We start from the raw sequence: 23933 nt of genomic DNA, 5'->3' as shown, positions 1-23933 counted from the left end.
TGCAGGTAGAACCTTACTCCTGTGTAGAGCCCCACTGACTTCATGGGGGTTGTGTGTGGGAGCAGGGTCCACCCATGTAGTTCCAGCTGCATGATCAGGGACAACACCTGCAAACGTAACTGAAAATTTTTCTGAAATGTAACTACCATGCAGAGATCAAGAAGGCCAAATTCAAGCATTAAAGTTTTTCATAAGATCCTTAGTTTGGCCACATTTTGTATATTGCCAGTTGCTGTTTATGCTGTTAATTAATGTCTAATATATATCTAATGTGTTCAACCAAGATCACGAAGTTTTGAGAAAATGTTTGAATTTCTTCACTGTTGTTTAAATTCTTAACCTTATATAGGGGTGTGTGTGCAAAAATTTTATCTTATTCTAAATATTAAAAAAAAAAAGGGGGAAGAGGAGTCAAGGAGATGGAGAATGATACAAATGGAAACGTAAAACTGTATTAAAATCATCAAACAACCTATGAAAGTAAATGGTGCCTGATAAAGTGCACATTTCCTCTAGGTGCTTGTGCATGCATTTAGGGGCACTAAACAGAGATATTTAAGTTGCGCACTCCTAATTACCTCCATTCAAAATACAAGACCAAAGGGACCTCCTGTGAGACAGAAAGGATTTTATTAACTTAAAAAGACATTTTTAAAAAAAATGTATAAAAGGGCACCGTTAATCACGCTGTCTGGAATTTTTCCATCCTATTGTTACAATTATAGTACATAACTGATCATGTATTTTTTCCAGTTTGTTTTCTTTTTGTACACAAGCATTTTTTTCCACTATAGAAACCTATCATACTCCTGATTATGTGTATTTTTAACTGAACAAAAGGGGAGAGAAATGCCCTTAATAAAAACTACACAAAGATTTTAGACCTTCAAAAATTCATTGGGATTCCCAGAGACAGGAGTAGCATTTTCATCACTTCTCGTTTTTTCTCACACACTATATATTATATTGACAGTGTCCCTTTGATCACTGGAGTGTGACTAATGTGACACTCTGAACCTGTTTTAAATATAAAATACCACCTTCTCAAAATATTGTATACAATTTCTTCAAATTTTTAAATTTATGTACAAATTTGAGTACAAAAGTTTAGCTTTGTTCACCACTGATTTGATCCATATACTTCTCACTGAAGTACAGATAAATTTAAAACTTTCTATTAGCAAATAAAAACTTGTTTCCTGATACTAAATATTTAAACTGTCTTACATACCAATTGTTTATTATAGCAAGATGTATTAAAGTACAACAGATCCTAGAATATTTATTGACATAATTTTATATTATGTGATATCTATATTTTATTTCAAACAAACTAACATTACACACATACCAGCCCATAATTCCATATGTTATTGCATTTTCCCTAAAACAGATTACGTATGCTCTATTTACTTTTATAAGTACTTTCATGGAGATGGCATTAATCTCTACAATGATGCTGCATGTGTAAGGTTGTAGAAAAAAAGGCATAATATATTTTTATTTTATAAATAGCATGTGAGCACACAAAGGCTATCATAATGACAATATATATATATGGGAAGTACTGTGAAAGCTAATGGCTGACCCCCCCTAATAGTTTACAAGCGGCCAGTAGTGGGGAGAGCAGTACACAGTACTGCTCACAGACACAGTAGCCTGAACTTTTGCACTATCTTTTCCTTTCTGCCTCAAAGCAGAGAAATCTTGTTTCAAACCAGTTTTTACTGAATAGATAACGAAGGACGAGATTTTATATCTACAAATCAAGTGTTAACGTGTAAGGGTCTTTGTTTGAATGTGTATAAATGGTTTGTGAAATTTGTGAGACACAAATTGTACCAAGGTACAGGCTCTCCTTTTTTATGCAGAATAAAGCATTTTTCCTTATCCCTGTCAGGCTGTTAATTGGCTCTCAGCTAGGCAGACTCGATAACAATACTGAAGGTTTGTGTTCACTCTTGACTATTCTATGTAACATTTTAAAAAATGTGTGACTAAAGTTAGGCTCCTAAAGCTAGCTTTAAATACTTACATATTTGGCCTGATTTTCAAAAATGCTGCGTACTGGGCAATTACATTGACTTCAAGAGTCCAACACCTTCAAGAACAATGTCACACGTGTAGTGGCCTAAATATGGATGTAGGAACCAAATTTTGCACACCCACTTTTGAAAATCTTAGCCTGCATTTTGACTTTGATTGTTTGGTCTGGGAACCTTGACATTAATTTAATATCATTTTTGTATGGAATTAGATGTAAAATAGTACTTTGCATTAATGTGTTTACAAAAACTAGCAAGCATTCAGCTAATTAAACAGTTGGCTTAAAATGTTTTTCCACACTAACTTTCACATAATGAATAAAAATCAAAACTGAAAAGAAAGCTGTATTTATTTTATTCAGCACATCTTTTGAAAGTTCTTGTGGTGATATGCATTTCCCACCTTCCATAAACTGTCAGCTGTATTTTAAATTAAAATGTTTGATTAAAATATTCATTCATTTTTAAAATACATATCACTGAATTACCTGCTGTTGGCACCTATTTTTCTGAAAAGTCAAGCCTTATTAGTTTAAGATGTCAACACGGTTGACAATATTTGCCTGAACTATAGAGAGGCATAAAACAAATCTAGAATGGAGCAGCTTTCCAGAGAACATTAATATCTGCTTGCCATCCAATCAGTATTCTCCAGTCTCACTTTAATATGTACTCATTTTATTAAAAACGTCCCTCAAAACAGTGTCAGATCTCTTTTTTGTATTTGCTTCGCCTGGCCACGGAACATATTTCACCACTTCTGAGTCTGGTAACAGAATTTATCCTGGAAAAAGCAAACTAAGAACCAAAAGAATTCATATTTTTTCTTTACTACGCCACATTCATAAAAGCCATGAAAGATAAATTAAAATGTAAGTATCTGCACAACCAAGTTCTGTCAATTACATAACAAAAATTTAAGTATATTTTTTACTCCACAGACATATTATAACAAACACTATGTCCATTAACATCTTGAAAAGGAAATAAGTTGGAGTCAATGTCACTTCCCTCTTCACTACAGTAGACCCTTCCACTGCCTTTACTTAATCTGTACTTTAGAGGGAACTACTCATTATGCGCTTAAACTTTATTCTCACAGAAGAGCGAAAATGCATGCTGAGGAACCTTTCACCTTTTCCAGAAGAGGGGCTGTCACATTATTGATTTGAACTGGGACCATATAGAACACGGTGGCAACCAAAGTCCTATAGTGGCACCAAATCTTTTATAAAGGGGGTCAAATGAGGTGTCTAAGACAAGGTTATGGTTTGCTGGTTATGATTATGCTGTCTATATGTGTGTATCAATTTTGTAGTTGAATTTATGAATATTGGCTCTATACTGTCTGTATTTCAAACTTATGCTATGCTTCTGGGAGACATCCCAGACAAGTTGGTGTTAGCTCTGCCTAGCCTGCTTGATGGCCCATTAAGGACCATCAGCTATACAACTGACCCATTGAGAGAAGGCAGATATGCCTTGTAACTCAGCAAAGTATGCAGAAACTTGCCCATGAGACTCCAGACTCCATTTTGCTGTAATTTTCCATAGTAAGAACAAAGAGGTGTTCTTATACCTGCAAAAGACTATAAAAAGCTGATGTCTCATCTCCATCTTGTCTTCAATCCTGCTTCTTAGCTCTGGAGGGACTTTGCTACAAACTGAAGCTCTACACAAAGGACTGATGACCTATTCCAGCTGGAGATGTATTCCAGAGACTTGATTTGAACCTGCAGTTTATTCTATCGCTGCCGCAAGCCTGAACTAAGAACTTTGCCATTACTGTATGTAATTGTTTCCATTTAACCAATTCTAGCTCTCATCTGTATCTTTTTTCCTTTTATGAATAACTCTTTAGATTTTAGGTTCTAAAGGATTGGCAACAGCATGATTTGCGGGTATGATGTGATTTGTATATTGACCTGGGTCTGGGGCTTGGTCCTTCAGGATCAGGAGAACCTCTTTTTTCTTTTACAGGGGTATTGGTTTTCATAACCATTTGTTCCCATGATGAATGGCACTGGTGGTGATACTGGGAAACTGGAGTGTCTACAGGAATTGGTTATGTGACTTGTGGCTAGCCAGTGGGGTGAAACCAAAGTCCTCTTGGTCTGGCTGGTTTGGTTTGCCTTAGAGGTGGAAAAACCCCAGCCTTGGGCTGTGACTGCCCTGTTTTAAGCCATTTGTCCTGAATTGGAACTCTCAGTTGGGTCCCGCCAGAACCAGCATCGTTACAGGGGCCTCCTACTGCAGTAAATCTTTCCTTTACTCTCACATGGTACTTAAGGAATATCCAGATAGCACTACCACAGCAATACAGTAACATATGTCTAAACCTTTTATTTGAGTGTCCTAACTTTACCTGCATGAAATATAGTTACTGTCATTAGAATATAACTTTAAAAAGAGATTTGGAATATATTATAAAATACTGCAGTCCTCTCTTGTAAAAGAAGAACAGTGACTGGGGAAAGAGGGTATTTTAGCTATCATGCATGGCTAAACATTGTGTGAATAAACTACTGCCACTTTTTATTTCCTTTAGTTTTCTGACTGATTTTCAGTTATGTTTAGGAGTTAAAAATCTTTAATATAGCTGTGTTAGTTTAATTTTACATTTCAGCTAAACAAATATTGCTGCATCAAAATTGAGCCCATAGTTAAAAAGATGCCAGTCTACAATTAGTATTAGCCTCTTTGCAGTATTTGGAAAGATAGTAGAAATGAAGTGATTAAACTCTCAGTACTGTGCAAAAGCAGCAACAACATATGTTGATGCCGATAGTGACAACACTAACGGACATATTTTAGCACAGAAAGATTTTCTGTGGAAATCTTTATGCTCCTGCAAAGTTGGATTTCTGTATGAGGAGGTTACAATTTCTGCAGGAACTTCCTTGTTGCAGCATTTATAATCACTGAAAGGCAAAAATAAGATGCTCACAAGCATCACTAGCAAAGGCAACTATGTTTGTAAATTCTGCAAGTTTAACAGCTCAAATGTAAAGACTTTCGAAGTTCCTCAGGACCAAGAGCTCCAGATTTTCTTTCTTCCTCAGAATAAACCAGAAAACTAGAATTGAAAGTTACATTCATGTAACTTTAACAGCAAATGCAGGACTTGATCTTGCAATTCAATGCAAAGTACAGAAGAAGCCAATGGGGCTCCATGAGGATGGAGAGGTTTAAGCCAGTATGAATCTCATTTACAGGATTGGACCCTTATAACACTTAAATGCAAGGATGAAAACATTAAGATGTACAGAGCAAAATTAACTCAGTCATGTTACAAGTATTTTGTATTTTCTATTACTTTTCTTTATAAATTAATCTATGAATATATTCCTGTTTATGCCATTAAACTTAAGACTTAAAAAAATACAGGACTGATATTTGTCTTTTGATACACAGAACCAAACATGCAGCATTATTTGATTTATGCAATGTGTCCTATGAAACAATGCTTATTTATATATTTTTTTCCTAAGTCTTACAAGAAATAAATTCATATTATAAAATACAGAATGTGCAATAGGGCTGAATTTTAATCTTACTATAAGAAGCACAAATTTAACTTATCACCATTTACACTTGTGACCTTAGTTACATCAATGTAACTTTTGTAGTTTTGTTTGACTTCATCTGCAACTGCGTACATAAGGAATTTACTGAGATCTAATGACCATAGATTTGTTTTTTTTTAATCTATCAGACTAGCCTACCCTTAAGTAAGAGGGTTTAACCTCTTTCAGCGTATGCACAAAATATCAAAAGCGTGTCCCTCCTCTTGATACAACACTAGCTCACGTTCATCTTCAAGGTTTCATCATCAGAAGCTAGCCTAATTGCTCTACTTAGGACATATGCAGTTCGTTGGGAGATTGCCCAAGTAGCGGGCACAATCATTGTTTACTCAAATTATAAACCACAGAAATAACAGGAGTACTTGTGGCACCTTAGAGACTAACAAATTTATTTCAGCATGAGGTGCCACAAGTACTCCTGTTCTTTTTGCGGATACAGACTAACACTGCTGCTACTCTGAAACCACAGAAAGTGGTTACAAACAATTTCTTGGATACTTACGTATGTATTTTCATAGGCCCTAGAAAATTAAAGAAATTACTTACTCTACAGTAACTGAGGTTCTTCGAAATATTGTTGTCAGTGTGGATCCTACTATAGGTGCATAGGGCATCTTCTGAATCTGTCAGGGCTGCCCAGGCACTTTGTGCCTCCTCTTGCCCCTCTATGATGACATAAAGGGATGTCAGCTGTGATCCTCTATCAGTTTCCTCACAATTCAAAGCCCTTGATAGCTAAGGATGCCAAAAAGCAGGAATGAGAGGGTTAGTGGTGGGATCCACACTGATTAAAACATGTCACAGAACTTCAATTATTGGAGGGTAAAAGTTCTTTTTTCAAGTATGTGTCAGCGCTGATCTCATTCCAGATGACTATCAAGCCGTGTCCATTCTGGACAGTGGGAAAGAGGAGCATCAGCTATCTGAGCAGAACAGAGATTAAAAGTACAACTCCCCCAAACTTGGCATACAAACTCTCCTAAACCAACTGCCATGTCAAAGGTGTAATGTTTAACTAATGTAAGTGTGTCGGCTCCAGGCTGTAGCTTTACAGAGGCCATTGAGGAATCTGGACACCATCAAATGTGAAAAGACCAAATATGACTCTAGTGGAGCCTAGCTCACTGAAATAGCTGCAAGGTGAACCTTGAGAGAACTAAGAGCCAACCCATAATGCTGGATTGCCCATAAGAAGAGCTATTTCCATTTGGAGGAACAGCTAGATCATCCTCGGAGACAGTTTCCTGTTTTGAATGAAGATTTCTTAAATCTGTCGAGAACATTCTCTGACAGTAGCTTTCAGCCATCGACCATTCAAGCTGTTAAGTGCAATGTCTGAGTCTGGCTGCAATATCTGACCAAGATATTAAGTCCAACCACAGCAGGAGTTGGATGGGAGATTGAATGGACATGTGCAATAGGTCTCAGAATCAGACATTTCTCAACTAGTAGGGAGTATTGTCAATGTGGCCTTGTCCCATCTGACTTTGGAGATCACTCCAGTGAGCAGGAGAATCAGAAAAAAGGCATATAGGAGGCCTAGAGACCACTGCAGCAGGAAGGAGTCTGGTAAGGAACTCAGATACACAAACATACACACACCCCCGCTGGAGCAAAAGTTCAGGAACTTGGTGCTGTCCTCTGTAGCAAACAGATCTATTGGGAGAGTCCCCCACTAGCAAAATATCAGCTAGCAACATATCAGCTCCATGACAGATGTCTGCAGCACCACTTGTGGTTGGTTACAATGCACTTGCTTAAGAAGTTTGTCAGGTTGTTGCTGGTTCCTAGAAGGTGCAGAGACAGTGGAGTTACCTCATGGTGATGACATCAGGTCCACAGCCTTGATGGTTTCCTGGCAGAGAGGATGACCAAGCACATCCTTGCTTGTTTATATAGTGCACCGTGCACTTACTGTCCATCAAGATCTGCGTTGTGGAGTCCCGCAGGACGGGCATTTATGCTATACAAGCCAGGACTCATGTTATGAGAAGGAGTCCCAGATGGCCCTGAGCCCCAAGATGTTCATATGCAGTTTCAGATCATCCTGGAAAACCAGATTGTCTGCATCTACAAATGGTTCAGGTGGGCAGTCCCAACCTGTCCCTAAGGCATCTGTGATGAGCATCACCAATGAGGAGGGGAGCAAGAAAGTGGTCTTGTATTCTCCTGGTCCATCCACTGAGCTTTTGCAGGTCCTGGGGCAGGACCATGACTTGGCCACATAATGCTTGGACGGGGAGTACACTGTCCTCAGCCATGGTCAATAAGGACTTCAGGTGATGTCTGGCAAGAAGCAGTTATGTGGGAGCTTCAATAGAAAGGGAGTCACCCTGTCCCAGGTTAAAAAGTCATACTTGGTCAGTAGTATGGCAATATACCACTCACAGCTGTAAGGAGACAGAGGAGTAAACATTTTTCCCAAATAGTTTTAGCCTTTTGGGATCATTGCCTTTAGAGCTACTCTTACTGGATTTAATTTTTTTCTGTATTGCCATCACAAGTAAGGAGCCCAAACTGTGGTACATGAAAAGTACTCCAATCCTGTTTGAGGGACTTAATACTGCTTCTCTACCTGTTTCTGCCTCTCTCTTTGATTTTGACTCTGGCTCTCCCTTCCTCACTTCATAAACTCCCATTCTCATCATCAGTGAGTTCAAATTTCATGCTGATGAGCCATGCAACCCCTTCGCTGCACGTTTCCTCACTCATACCTCTTCATTCAACCTGCAGCCCTGGTTCAACTCTTCCACTTATGAGAAGGCCCATTCAATTTCATCTCCACCAAGCTCTGTGCTCTCTCTGACCGCTGTTGCTGAAATCCCCCTCTCTGACCACCACCTAATTCCCTTCAACATCACCCATCAACACCTCCTTCACCCACCACTCAAACTTTCCATGACTTCCAGTCCATTAGCACTGATTACTTCTCACCTGATTACTGACTCACTCCTCAAATCTCCCCTTTTCCCTTCTCTCTCCGTACAGGAGCTCACAGATTTCTTCCAAGAAAAAAGTGACAACACAATGTGACCTTTCCCCTTCCCACCAGCAACTCTCTCTGCCTTTTCCCCTGTCACCAATGCAGAAGTGTCTCAGCTACTCTTCTCATCTAACCTTTTCAATTGCTCCACTGATCTCATCCGAACCCATCTCCTGATCTTAATTGGATTCACTCTCATCGCATCCCGTATTCTTCTCCCTAACCTCTCACACTCTCTTCTGGCTCTTTCCCCTCACCAAAAAAACAAACATGTTTTAGTCTCTCCCATCTTAAAATATCCACATTTGACACTATTTACTACTCCACTACTTCCCCACCTCTCTCCTTCCTTTGAACATGATGTCTACAATCACTATTTGGAGTTCCAGTAACAACCCAGACCTTTTCCAGTACTTCTGTCCTTTGCACTCCATCCAAACCACTCTCGCCAAAGTTTCTAATAATCTCCCCTGCTTAACCAAAGCTCAGAACCAGTAACTCCATCCTCATTTTCTTGACCTGTCAGCCTCCATCAACACTGTTGTCTATGCTTTTCTTATTTAAATCTTGTCTTCCGTGACTATCCACTCCTGGTTCTTCTCCTATCTCTCTAATCACTTCTTCAGTGTGTCCTGAGAATCCACTTCATCCCTCCTCCAACTTTCTGTGGGAGTTCCACTGAGTTTACTCCTCGGTCCTCTAATCATCTGCCTCTACACCTTATCTCTGGGTAATCTCATCCACAAACATCATCTCTATGCTGAAAACTTGCAGATCTACCTTTCTACTTCTGACCTGTCTCCTCCTGTCCAAATTAAAATCTCAGCCTGTTTTTCTCCAACTTCTCATTGTGGCTCAAATCAAGTTTAACACAGCTAAGACAGAGCTCTTAACGTTGCCCTCAACATAAGAATGGCCATACTGGGTCAGACCAATGATCCCTCTAGCCAAGTATCCTTTCTTCCGGACAGTTGACGGGGCCAGGTATTTTCAGAAGATATGAATAGAATAGGGCAATTTTTGAGTAATCCACCCCATCATCCAGTCCCAGTTTCTGGCAGTCAGAAGCTTAGGGACACCCAGAACATGACATTGTATCCCTGACTATCTTGGCTAATAGCCATTGATGGATCTATCCTCTATGAACTTACCTAATTCTTTTTTGTACCCAGCTATAGTTTTGGCCTTCACGACATTCCCTGGCAATGAGTTCCACAGGACAACTGTGTATTGTGTGAAGAAGTACTTCCCTATTTTTTTTTAAACCTGCTGTCTATTAATTTTATTTGGTGACCCCCTAGTTCTCATGTTATGAGAAGGAGTAAATAACACTTCCCTATTTACTTTGTCCACATCAGTCATGATTTTATAGACCTCAATCATATCCCCCCTTTAGTTGTCTCCTTTCCAACCTGAGAAGTCCCAGTCTTATTAATCTCTCTTCATAAGGAAGCCATTCCATACCCCTAATCATTTTTGTTGCCCTTTTCTGAACCTTTTCCAATTCCAATACATCTTTTTTTGAGAAGGGGCGACCATATCCACATGCAGTATTCAAAGTGTGGGCATACCATGGATTTATACATTGGCATTATGATATTTTCTGTCTTATTATCTATCCCTTTCCTAATGGTTCCTAACATTGTTAGCCTTTTGACTGCTGCTGCATATACTGACTGGTTTCAGAAAACTATCCATAATGACTCAAAAATCTCTTTCTTGTGTGGTAATAACTAATTTGGACACCATCATTTTGTATGTAAAGTTGGGATTATGTTTTCCAATGTGCATTACTTTGCATTTATCAACACTGAATTTCATTTGCCATTTTGTTGCCAGTCATCCAGTTTTGTGAGATCTCTTTGTAACTCTTCATGGTCATCTTTGGATTTAACTATCCTGAGTAATTTTTTATCATCTGCAAACTTTTTCATCTCAGATTTTTCCAGATTATTTATGAATATGTTGAACAGCACTGGTCCCATTACATATCCCTGGTTAACTCTACTATTACCTCTCTCCATTCCAAAAACTAAACACATATTCCGACCCTTTGTTTCCTGTCTTTATCCAGTTACTAATCCACGAGAGGACCTTCCCTCTTATCCCATGACAGCTTACTCTGCTTAAGAGCATTTGGTGAGAGACCTTGTCAAAGGCTTTCTGAAATTCCAAGTACACTATATGCATTGGATAAACCTTTTTCACGAGCTTGTTTGCCCCCTTAAAGAATTCTAATAGATTGGTGAGGCACAATTTCCCTTTACAAAGCCATGTTGACTCTTCCCCAACAAATCATGTCAATTTATATGTCTGATAATTCTGTTCTTTACTATAGTTACAGTAGTTTCAATTAATTTGCCTGGTACTGAAGTTAGCCTTACTGGTCTGTAATCACAACGATCACCTCTGGAGCCTTTTTTAAAAATTGGTGTTTCATTAGTTATCCTCCAGTCATCTGGTACAGATGCTGATTTAACCAATAGGTTACATGCCACATTTAGTAGTTCCGCAATTTCATATTTGAGTTCCTTCAGAATTTCTAGGTGAATACCATCTGGTCTGGTGACTAATTACTGTTTAATGTATCTATTTGTTCCAAACCCGTCTCTGTTGACATCTCAATCTGGGACAGTTCCTCAGATTTGTCACCTAAAAGGAATGGCTCAGGTATGGGAATCCCGATCACATCTTCTGAAGACCAATGCAAGCCCTCCCACTACCTCTTTTTTCACTTACTGTGGATAATCCTTCTCCCTGTCATTCAGATCTATAGCCTACTTTGATCTCTCTCTAGGTCCTCACATGCAGGTTATGCCTCTTATCTTGCAGATTCTTTCTGCATAACATGTCTAAGAAAGGGCATGTCCTGTCCATCTACAAAGCTAAAAAACTTTTGTTCAGGCTCTCATCATCTCACATTCTGATTACTGTAACGTCCTTCTCTCTGACCCTGACAAATGCAATCTTGTCCTTATCATAGGCATTAGGACTGCCACTGCAAAAGTCGTTTTCCTAGCTGGTAGCTTTGACCATGTTAACCCCTCTTTACATACCTCTGGTAGTTCCTCCTTCTCTACTGCATCAAATTTTTCTTTATTTTCAAGGCCCTTCGCAGGCTATCCTGAACCTATCTCTCATTCACTATTAAGATATCGAATCCCACATTTGGCCAGTAATGCCAACCTCCAATCGCCCACTTATTAAAGAATCAAACAAGCAGCTTCATATTTTCCCCCATGCTGCACCTCACATCTGGGAAAATTCCCCATAAATATCAACAAAATGTATGATCCTCCTTCAAAACCCTCTTTAAAACTCTCCTTTGCCATGAAATCTACTGGTCCATGATCAGGGCTCCTAGGCACTATGGTAATAATAATAATTAATAAGTGTGGCACAGCAGCCAGTGCCGCAAGGCTTTAGCTGGGTTGAGCAGTCCCTCATTTGTGAAAAGAGTGATTTTGCCTGGAACAGCAATTGTCAAAATAACTAATAATTGATGAGATGTCTCCGATACTATTGATATTTCCGTCTCTGGAATCTCTGAAATTCTCATAAGGAACTCTTAGAATGACTCATCCAGTGCCGCTGTTGGTGCCAAAGATACTACTTTGCCAAGCAAGGACAGTGAGAGGTCTTTTGGTGGCAAAGCAGGATGCTGGTGTTGCTTGGCCCCTAGGTCTGATCTTTATGCTAGTCTTTCCTGTCTGGTGTATATGGTCTGGCCAGCGAAGCTGATATAGACAAGGGTCTCTTCATTTTTCTCAAGTGTGAAGACCAGCTCCTAGGTTTGAGATGGCTGACCCCCAGTAAGCCCCGTAGGGACATGGCATCTGCCACAGAGATATGGCTGGCTAGCATGATATTGCCAGTCCAATACTATGTGTGTTGACATGGCAGCTGGGTCCTGGAGCAAGAGGCAGCAAGCCTGTGATATTGATCACAGATCACAGAGAGGCTTCTCTACTCAAACATGGGGAGAACATACTTCAGATGATGGAGAGGAGAAACAGGCCTCCTATATCGCAGCAATGTGGAATATAGTACCTGGCACCAGCGACTGCATTAGTACCAGTAAGTACCTCAATGTCAATGACAGCCCTCCTCTTCCAGAGACCTGTCACATGCTACAGGTGTTGATGTTGCAGGGTGTGGTGCCAGATCTGGAGATCAATGCCTGAAGAGTCTTCTTCAGTGCCATAGGCTGCTCCTACTCACCAGCCCTCGACACCATCTGGAGCTTAGTAGATTTGTCTCCACCGTCTTTATGTCATCCGTCCTTCTGTAAAGACACTAAGTTCCATCTAGAGTCTACCTCTGTGTTCAGAGTGGCCCCTTTCAAAGCAGGACTTCAGTATCAGAGGTGCTGGTGTTAGCTAAGGCACTAGTGGAGCATGCTTTAAAGGTAGAATACTTGTGCTGTTGCCAATGCTAGGTCTTTTCTCAGCACTGTCTTTTCTGTGCTGATCTTTGGGGTTGCTTGGTGTACTGGATGGGGCACTGGATTAAGTTGGTTTGTCCGCTGTTGGTGCTCTGGTGCCCATCTCCTCCAGATCTGAGGAGACCTTCACACAGATTGCCCCACGAGGGGAAGCTTCAGCCATGCATCACATGACTGACTTGTTCTTGCGATGAAAGAGAGGCATACCGAACATGTGGGACTCTCCTAAATAGAAGAGAAGAGGCACCTGTTGCATCCATGTTTCTAAGTAATTCGTCCATTACAGGACCTGTAGGGCTTGAAGCCCACAGGTTTTGAATCTACCATATTGAAGCAGTCCAGTACTGGGGCTAGAGAATACAGGTGGTTCTGATCACCAGTACTCAATCCAGATGGGTCAAAGATGTCCATGGTGGTCATATATCAGATGTGTTATGAAGAATTTTGAAAAGTTTTGAGAGATTTAGCTGGAGCTAAAAACTAGTGGGTTGGAAGCTTCCCAGTTTCCATCTCACTGCCATGAGTAGTAAGAGGGAACTGAGGAAAGGTCACTGATATACTGCACTTTATGCCCCAATACAGGACCACTGGGAATCACAGATTGCGTGTGCAGTACCGACAGACACTGGCATTCAAAAAAACACTGATCTTGTGTGCATGAGGCATAAGCATATGCATACATACAGTGGGATCCACGCTGACATATGCAAAGAAAAATCATCAGTTAATATAGTCATTTCAAGCAACTTCATATAAAAGTTATGAGTGAAATCCCAACCCCACTGAAGTCCATGGGGGTTTGGACACTGACATCAATGGAGCCAGGATTGCATCCTCCTCCCCTGGGCGCACACACACACCATAATGCAGTGTACTTTATAGTTGTGCAGGAATAGCAAATAACCATAGCAAAATTACCATGTTGAAGTAAGATCGAATTTTGACCCCTCTGACCAAATCCCAAACTATGACGTTTCCATCATGGCCAGCAGAGAAGAGAACTCTAGGATCAAATGGGTGAGGCTCAAGTACAAACACTTCATCCTCATGTCCCTGAAATAAAAAATATGTATCTTTTTTAAAAGATTTGGTAAGTTTAGAGAAGAATGTTCCACAAATACATACAGAAATACTTACCACTATTACACTATCTGCAGCATACACATCTGAATAATGATAAGAAACTGATATAATGATAAGAATCTCCTCTTCCTCCAACCAGACAAGGGCAATATCACTGTTCACAAATCGCATGTATTTTTGGGACTGAAAAGCCCATACTAGTCGCCCCCTGCCCTTTTTTTTCCTGCTTAATGTTACCCTGTGACTGAAATGCATTAGCACCATTCATTTCAATCTTAAAATTTATCAATCTTCTTCATTCTTCAACCTCAAGTTTCCACATAACTGCAGAATTTTAAGTCTAAATTCAATAATTATATTTAAAGGTCTGTAATATTTCTCTATGTAGGTACCATTCCTATTACTTCAATAAAAAACCATAAGTTTCTAAAATATTGCCATGATTGTGGGGTTTCCCACATACCCTCAGGAAGACATTCTGGTTAAGGCTGACATTCTATCAAAGTTTCAATTATATTCATTTGAATCTATAATTTAGTATCACTTGCAACTCCCCTTCATTTCCTATACAACTTGTATTTGTATATAGACAAAAGTATATTACTATGAAAATTAATTAATACGTCAATTATGCATCTTCTATTCAAGGACTATCTGGGTTTTCCATCTTATTTTTCAACCTGGAAGTGAATGCTATATTTGGAGGTCAGCAAAAGCTCACCCATAACTTTCTTCTACTTAAAGGCCCCCATAAGAGACGGTTACTTACCTTTGTAACTGTTGTTCTTCGAGATGTGTTGCTCATATCCATTCCAGTTAGGTGTGCGCGCGCCGCGTGCACGTTCGTCGGGAAAACTTTTACCCTAGCAACCCAGTCGGGTCGGCTGGGCGCCCCCTGGAGTGGCGCCGCCATGGCGCCCAATATATATCCCAGCCGACCCGGCCACCCTTCAGTTCCTTCTTGCCGGCTACTCCGACAGTGGGGAAGGAGGGTGGGTTTGGAATGGATATGAGCAACACATCTCGAAGAACAACAGTTACAAAGGTAAGTAACCGTCTCTTCTTCTTCGAGTGATTGCTCATATGCATTCCAGTTAGGTGATTCTCAAGCCTTACCTAGGCGGTGGGGTCGGAGCGAGATGTGGCGGTATTTAAAACTGCTACGCCAAAGGCCGCATCATCTCTAGATTGTCTGACTAACGCATAGTGATCGGTGAAAGTGTGTACCGATGACCAGGTCGCCGCACGACATATCTCCTGAATAGGCACGTGCGCCAGGAAGGCCGCTGATGTCGCCTGGGCTCTTGTGGAGTGTGCTGTGAGGTGGCCAGATGGGACACGAGCCAAGTCGTAGCATGTGCGGATGCAAGCAGTCACCCAGGAGGAGATCCTCTGAGAGGATATAGGTTGTCCCCTCATGCGTTCTGCAATCGCTACGAAAAGCTGAGGGGACTTCCGAAACCCCTTGGTTCTCTCGATGTAGAAGGCAAGCGCTCTACGTACATCCAAGGAGTGTAGATGTTGCTCCCGCCGAGAAGAGTGTGGTTTCGGAAAGAAGACGGGAAGGAAGATGTCCTGGTTGGTATGAAAGGTGGACACCACCTTAGGGAGGAACGCCGGGTGGGGTCGTAGATGTACCTTGTCCTTATGGAAGACGGTGTAAGGTGGGTCCACTGTGAGAGCTTTCAGCTCTGAGACCCGTCTGGCCGATGTAATGGCCACCAGGAAAGCTGTCTTCCATGATAGGTGTGTGAGCGAGCATGTCGCCAGTGGCTCGAATGGTGGGAGCATGAGCCTGTTCAGGACTAAGTTAAGGTCCCACGTAGGGGCAGGGCGGCGTACAGGCGGGTATAGTCGCTCCAGTCCTTTAAGAAATCTGGCGACTAGCGGATGAGAAAATATGGAGCGGCCACCTTCACCTGGCCGGAAGGCTGAAATGGCCGCTAAGTGCACCTTTAAGGAGGAAGTTGCCAGGTCCTGCTGTTTAAGGTACCAGAGGTAGTCGAGGATTGTGGAAACTGGGGACTGCGTGGGGTTCACCCCTTGGGAAGCGCACCAGCAAGAGAAGCGTTTCCATTTGGCCCTGTACGTAGAGCGAGTGGAGGGCTTCCTGCTGTTAAGCAGTATATGTTGGACCGGCGTAGAGCAGCTGAGCTCTGCCGAGCTCAGCCATGTAGGAGCCACGCCGTGAGATGAAGGGCTCGCAGGTCCGGGTGGTGAAGCGTGCCATGATCCTGGGTAATTAGGTCTGGATGGAGAGGAAGGTGAATTGGGGGGTCCACAGATAGGTTCATCAAGGTGGTGAACCAGTGTTGTCTGGGCCACGCAGGTGCGATCAGTATCAGGTGAGCCTTGTCTCTGCGCAACTTCAAGAGGACCTTGTGCACCAGGGGGAACGGAGGGAAGGCATACAGGAGATGGCGGGTCCACGGCAGGAGAAATGCATCCGTGATCGACCCCGGGGAGAGACCTTGAAAGGAGCAAAACTCCTGGCACTTCCTGTTGGACCTGGTTGCAAAGAGGTCTATGCGGGGAAACCCCCACCTCTGGAAGATGGAATGGATGACGTCTGGTCTGATCGACCATTCGTGGCAGAGAAAGGATCGGCTGAGGTTGTCCGCCAGCGTGTTCTCGACCCCTGGGAGAAAGGATGCCACTGGGTCTATCGAGTGGGCTATACAGAAGTCCCAGAGTCGAATGGCCTCTTGGCACAGTGGAGATGACCGGGTTCCCCCCTGTTTGTTGATATAATACATGGCCGTTGTGTTGTCCGTGAGTACGGAAACACAACGGCCTTGGAGGTGACGGAGAAATGCCTGGCAGGCAAGGCGGACTGCCCTTAGCTCCCGGACATTTATGTGGAGTGACAGCTCGAGGGTCGACCACAGGCCCTGGGTGCGCAGGTTTCCTAAGTGAGCTCCCCAACCCAGGGATGACGCATCGGTTGTTAGAGTCACCGATGGCTGTTGCGGATGGAATGGCATCCCCGCGCATACCAACGATGGGGTCAGCCACCAGTCGAGGGAGCGGAGAGGATCGGGGGGCACCGTCACTAACACATCCGGGTGGTCTCTGCTTGGTCGGTATACTGAGTGAAGCCACGTTTGGAGGGGCCTCATTCTGAGTCTGGCATGCTTTGTCACGTACGTGCAAGCGGCCATGTGACCGAGGAGTGTGAGACATGTCCGAGCCGAGGTGAGAGGGGATGCTTGCAAGCTCCGGATGATCGCCCCGATCGCCTGGAAACGAGGTTGAGGTAAGAAGGCCCTGGCCTGAATAGAGTCCAGGGTCGCACCTATGAAGTCCAACCTCTGTGTTGGAACTAGGTTGGACTTCTCGATGTTGACCAGCAGTCCCAGTCGGGAAAAGAGGTCCGTGGCAGCCTCTACATGTCGTCGTACCTGCGACTGGGAGGAACCTTTCAGGAGCCAGTCGTCTAGGTACGGGAAGACGTGGATTTTCCGCCGACGGAGGTAGGCGGCCACGACGGCCATGCACTTGGTGAACACCCTCGGGGCTGTCGAGAGACCGAATGGTAGAACCGTGAACTGGAAGTGTTGATGTGTGACCGTGAAGCGGAGGTACTTCCTGTGCGGTGGGAAGATGGCAATATGGAAGTACGCGTCTTTCATGTCGAGGGCGGCGTACCAGTCTCCAGGATCCAGGGATGGGATAATGGTTCCCAGGGAGATCATACGGAACTTCAACTTGAGCATCCACTTGTTGAGGCCCCGAAGGTCTAGGATGGGTCTGAGACCTCCCTTGGATTTGGGGATCAGGAAATAACGGGAGTAGAATCCCTTGCCTCTCTCGGCTAGAGGTACTTCCTCTATGGCCCCCGCCGCCAGGAGGGAGCGAACCTCCTGTAGAAGGGTTTGCTCGTGAGAGGGGTCCCTGAAGAGGGACTGGGAAGGGGGGCGGGAAGGGGGTGAAGAAGCAAATTGTAGATGGTATCCATGCTTCACTGTGCGTAGCACCCAACGGTCTGACGTTACTTGGGACCACGCTGGGAGGAAGCGGGAGAGGCGGTTGTAGAAAGTAGGGAAAGGATCCTGAATTGAGACTGATAAGCCGTCCCCGGGCGCACCTTCAAAAGCCGGACTTGGGGCCCGGTTGCGACTTGGAAGGCCCTTGGTTCTGGCCTCCCTGGGAGCTGGGTTGGCGTCTGCGTCCCCCGCGTCCACGCCGTCTATTGAGGTCTTGCCTCTGACGGGGTGGGAAGTATGGGCGCCGTGTTTGGGGCCTGAAGGGTCTGCGCTGGGTGGACGGGGTATGCATCCCTAATGAGCGAATAATGACCCTATTGTCTTTTAGGTTTTGCAATTTTGAGTCCGTCTTCTCAGAGAACAAGCCTTTCCCGTCAAAGGGTAGGTCTTGGATCGTGTATTGCAGCTCCGGAGGTAGTGTGGATGCTTGAAGCCAAGAGATGCGCCGCATTGTTACTCCGGACGCAATGGTTCTGGCTGCCGAATCAGCTGCATCGAGGGAGGCCTGGAGGGTAGTCCTGGCCACCTTCTTACCTTCCTCCAGGAATGCATTGAATTCTGGGCGTGAGTCGTGGGGGAGCAGTTCCGCGAACTTGCCCACCTCCACCCATATGTTGTGGTTATAACGCCCTAAAAGGGCCTGCTGGTTGGCCACACGGAGTTGCAAGGCCCCTGCTGAGTAGACCTTGCGACCCATGAGGTCCATGCGCTTGGCCTCTTTGGACTTGGGGGCCGGTGCCTGTTGTCCATGACGCTCCCTGTCATTGACCGACTGGGCCACGAGGGATGAGGGGAGAGGGTGTACATAGAGGTATTCGTACCCCCGAGAGGGTACCATGTACTTCCTCTCCACTCCCTTAGCTGTCGGAGGGATGGAGGCCGGTGACTGCCACAGGTTTTCGGTGGTAGATTGAATAGTCCGTATAAACGGCAGAGCTACCCGGGTAGGGGCATCTGCCGATAGTATGCTCACCACCGGGTCCTGAACCTCCGAGACTTCCTCCACGGGGAGGTTGATATTAAGTGCTACCCTACGGAGGAGGTCCTGGTGGGCCCTGAGATCTATTGGTGGAGGTCCCGATGTTGAAGTCCCCGCCACTGCCTCGTCTGGCGAGGAGGAGGAGGAGACACCGGGGATGATGTCCTCCTGTGCGGTGTCTCGCTGTTCCTCTGTTTCCAGCTCGTGACAGCCCGGTGAGTCTGGACGTGGCTGTTTGTCCGACTCAATCGCGGGAGGTCGGGAAACAGTGGCCTCTGGCACCCGATGCTCTGCGGTAGCGGGACGCGGCTGAGGTAGGGGGGCACCCTGGGTCTGTTGGTAAGCCCATGGTGTCCAGAAGCCCCACTGTTGGGCACTCGTGTCCTGTGTATGTGGGTCTTGAAACTCGCCCAGCGGTACTTCAGGTTCGTAATAACTACCCGCATGGGAGGATGCCGACGTGGCTCTTGATGGCCACGGTGGTGCTGCAAAGGTCGGTGCCGCGGTGCCGACCGACCTCACACCTCTGGATACCGGCGACCGGTGCTGGTATTGGTGGGGAGAGCGAGACCGGGACCTGCGACCGGCTCGGTGCCGGGAGGTCGACCGGGATCGCGAGCGCCGTTGTCTGGATCTGCTCCTGTAGGCGCGGTGCTCCCTGCGGTGCCGTGAGCTGGATCGGTGCCGGGAGTACTCAGTTGACGCACGTGACGTCGACCGGTGCCGGGAGCCTGACCGGTGCCGGGAGCCGGAGCGGTGCCTGGAGCCGGAGCGGTGCCGGGAGCGTGAGCGGTACCGAGGTGATCGGTGCCGAGAGCTCGACCGGTGCCTGGGTGATCGCCGACGAGGTGATCGGTGCCGGGAGCCCGATCGGTACCGGGATCGGGATCGAGATCGGGACCGACGCCGTGAGTCTGAACGTCGTCTTGAAGCTGAGCGTCTGCCGGATCGCGACCTAGAGCGGTGCCGGTCTGTTACACTGACCGAAGCTGGTCTGGTCAGGGTCGGCTTGCCCATAGAACACAGGACCCGCACCGGCGGTGCCGGGGGTAAGGGCATGGGTGCCTCCGTAATGGCGATCAGCTCCCTCGCCGCGGCAAATGTCTCCGGGGTAGTAGGTGTAGAGAGCTCTACCACTGCGTGTACCGGGGAGCTACCAGGTGCCGGACTCGACGGACCTCTCGGGGCCGGAGTCGACGGTACCGGTTTGGGCGGTGCCGCGGCTGGTATCGGTGCCGGGCCATCCGCTGTCTTCGCAGGGTCTGGCTGCGGGGCGGCTGATGGCGAGACGGTTTGTGCCTTCGCCGCCTTTGGTCTCGGGGAGGTGGAGCGGCCTTGGCTCGGCTTCGGTGCCGCCTTCTTGGAGGAGGTACTCGGTGCCGCGGTGCCCTTGCTCACCGGCTTGCTTGCGCTCTGAGCCGAGGGCGAAGGTGTCAAGGCCGCTTCCATTAGGAGCTGTCTTAATCTAATGTCCCGCTCCTTTTTGGTCCTTGGCTTAAAGGACTTGCAGATTGAGCACTTAGCAGTTAAGTGCGACTCCCCTAGGCATTTTAAGCAGGAGTCATGAGGGTCTCCCACAGGCATAGGTTTATGGCAAGCCGCACAGGGCTTGAAACCTGATGAGCCGGGCATGGGCTCCGGCTCCCCGTGTGGGGGGAGGGGAGGGGGGGGTACCCCGATCCCCTCGTTACCACTAAAAACTAAACTAAAGCACTAAACTACTAACTATTGACAACTATAAACTATCTATATACAATGAGTAACTATATACCACGAAAGCTAAATGAGCTGCTAGGGAGTGTGGAGTTCAGCGAAGCCGCGCTCCACAGTTCCAACGACCGACACGGGCGGTAAGAAGGAACTGAAGGGTGGCCGGGTCGGCTGGGATATATATTGGGCGCCATGGCGGCGCCACTCCAGGGGGCGCCCAGCCGACCCGACTGGGTTGCTAGGGTAAAAGTTTTCCCGACGAACGTGCACGCGGCGCGCGCACACCTAACTGGAATGCATATGAGCAATCACTCGAAGAAGAACAAGCTGGATCCAAACAGATAACAAACTAATCCAAACAGATGCCTGCTAATACTTACCTACATAAGATGATTTTAAAGAAACATAACAGTGATTTAAAATTTTAAAATTTAGAAACTATCATTTCAAAAGCAAACTGCCTCTGCAAGGAGGGCACATGAAGAACTATTTTGGCTCCATCCTCACTGACAATGTTACGTTAGGTTAGGGGTAGGTAACCTGCAGCACGCGAGCTGATTTTCAGTGGCACTCACACTGCCCGGGTCCTGGCCACCAGTCTGGCCATAATTAATTAATTATGAAAATTAAATTTAAAATTTAATTTTAAATGAAGCTTCTTAAACATTTTAAAAATCTTATTTACTTTACATACAACAATAGTTTAGTTATATATTATAGACTTACAGAAAGAGACGATCTAAAAACGTTAAAATGTATTACTGGCAAGCAAAACTCTAAATCAGAGTGAATGAATGGAGACTCGGCACACCACTTCTGAAAGATTGCCGACCCCTGCTTTAGGTTGACAGTCACAGAAGAATTTAAAGCTACTTGAATTTCTTGTATATAATTATTTCCTTAACTTTCTGTCTCATTATGCAAATCTATAAAAATATTCTAAAATAATCTATGATGGTTATGTGAGTTACAGTATACTGAGTAAAACTGCCACTCTTATTTTACTTACCATAAGGACATGAATAAGCTGTCCAGTGAAAGAATTCCAAACCTTCAGAGTCATGTTATTAACTGCAGTTATAACAGAGTTGTCATGGCGGTCCCATGCCACCATAGTTACTTTCAGTTTTGTGATTTTGTCTTCAACTCCTTGTACACTTTGTCTAAAAGTAAACAGCAGAAAAGAGTTTTCAAAATAATGAGTCTGAGTTAGCCAAAATCTTTCATGCATCAAGAAACTTGTCTGATAAAAAGAGTTCACTCAAAGATTTTAAAATGTTTTTTTTTTTGTGTTTTGGTTTATCATCAAAAGTAATGTGCTTCTTCAATACTGTGGACAAATGAGAGATCAGAAATACATGATGGAAATGTTATATACAATAATGCATGCTGGACAGGAAAAAAGCATTTAAAGTAAATTTTGCTTAAAGTAACAATTAAAATGAGGTTCTAACCATCAGCAGCAACAGAGATTCCACAGGCCAAACCACAGCCCATCTTGGCAATCTGTGTCTTCAGTAATGACCTCTGATACTAGTGCAAACCCATTTAAGGTTAATGGAGCAAGACATATATCAGAAAGGAAAATCTGAAGATAAAATGATTGCAAAGTGGACAACAAACTGTCTGGCCTGCAAAGCTTATGTTATGGGTGATTATGAATACAGAAAGAACACAGCATTATTGTCAGACTTTAGGGTGAGATTGTAGGGCTGATGCTAGGAAAAAGACAACTTACTCCAAATGAGCCCATTTGATATGAAAATCTATGAGATAATAGACATGGTACTCCATAACATCATTTTTATAGAGTACTTTTTAGGACAGAACCTCACTTTTGAAGGTAATGGGTGAAATCCGAAGTCTCCTGATGTCAGTGGCAAAACGCACATTGACTTCAATGGGGCCAGGATTTCACCCACTGTTTAGAGCAGGGTTGGGCAAACTTTTTGGCCCAAGGGCAACATCTGGGTATGGAAATTGTATGGCGGGCCATGAATGCTTATGAAATTGGGGGTTGGGGTGCATGAGGGGCTAAGGGCTCCAGCTGGGGGTTTGGGCTCTGTGGTGGGACCAGAAATGAGTTCAGGATATAGAGGGAGCTCCGGGCTAGGGCAGGGAGTTGGGGTGTGGAGGAGGGGGTGAGGCCTACAGCCGGGGGTACAGACTCTGGGGTGGGGCTGGGGATAAGGGGTTGGGGGTGCAGGATGGTGCTCTGGGCTGAGACCAAGGGATTTGGAGGGCAGATGGGGGGGATGAGGGCAGGGGGCTGGGGTGCGGGAGGGGATCAAGGATGCAGGCTCCAGGCGGCTCTTATCTCAAGCAGCTCCTGGAAGAGGCGGCATGTCCCCCCCTCCAGCTCCCACATGGAGGCGCAGCCAGGTGGCTCAGCACGCTGCCCCGTTCACAGGCACTACCCCATGGTTCCCAGCCAATGGGAACTGCGGAGCCCCTTGGCTGACTCTATGCATAGGAGCCAGAAGGGGAACATGCTGCTGCTTCCAGGAGCTACGCGGAGCCACAGCACATGCGGAGCGGGACAAGCCTTCAGTTGGAGTGTCGGAGCGGAGCAAAGCAAGCCCCGGCTGGAGAGTCTCAGCAGGGCAAGCCCCGGACCCTGCACTCTGGCAGGAGCTTGAAGGCCAGATTAAAATGTCTGAAGAGCCGGATGTGGCCCCTGGGCTGTAGTTTCCCCACCCTGGTTTAGAGCCTTGACTGCTTTTTGTTGTAACAAGGTTCAGAGTTTAAGGCTAGAATGGACCACTAGATCAGTCAGACTGATTTCCTGTATATTACAAGGACACCAACACCACCCAGCATCTGCACACTAAACCCAAGCAGCAAAATGAGACCAAAATATTACAGCCCACATGAGACTAGACTATTATATACCACAGGCAGAGAATAGGAAGGTCAAGTGGCCAAGGCCCCCACAAGGCAGGAAAATGATTAAATAAGGTATATACCAGATACACCTGGTGACCCGCACCTAAACATCTCAGAGAAAGGCAAAAAACACTCAAGGTTACTGCCAGTCTGACTTGGGGGAAAATTCCTCCTGGAATCCACATATGGTTATCAATTAGACCCCAATTCCAGAAGCAAGAATTAGCCAA

The 23933-nt window shown here is 45.0% G+C and overlaps 1 protein-coding gene across 3 annotated transcripts in view; it reads right to left on the bottom strand.

The window, feature by feature from the left end:
- Positions 1–23933, bottom strand: part of PHIP (pleckstrin homology domain interacting protein) — a 339268-nt gene that overhangs the window by 161250 nt on the left and 154085 nt on the right. For all 3 annotated transcript variants that reach the window (XM_050950076.1, XM_050950077.1, XM_050950079.1), the window contains 2 exons: positions 21827–21980; positions 13978–14112 (listed from right to left, as the gene is read on the bottom strand). In XM_050950076.1, the coding sequence (XP_050806033.1) occupies positions 13978–14112; positions 21827–21980 (289 nt within the window). The remainder of the gene's footprint in view (positions 1–13977; positions 14113–21826; positions 21981–23933) is intronic.

The sequence above is a fragment of the Gopherus flavomarginatus genome, chromosome 4 (genome assembly GCF_025201925.1).
Source record: "Gopherus flavomarginatus isolate rGopFla2 chromosome 4, rGopFla2.mat.asm, whole genome shotgun sequence".
Taxonomy (NCBI): domain Eukaryota; kingdom Metazoa; phylum Chordata; order Testudines; family Testudinidae; genus Gopherus; species Gopherus flavomarginatus.
Note: the sequence above shows the minus strand (reverse complement) of the source record. Positions and strands in the feature narration are given on the sequence as shown.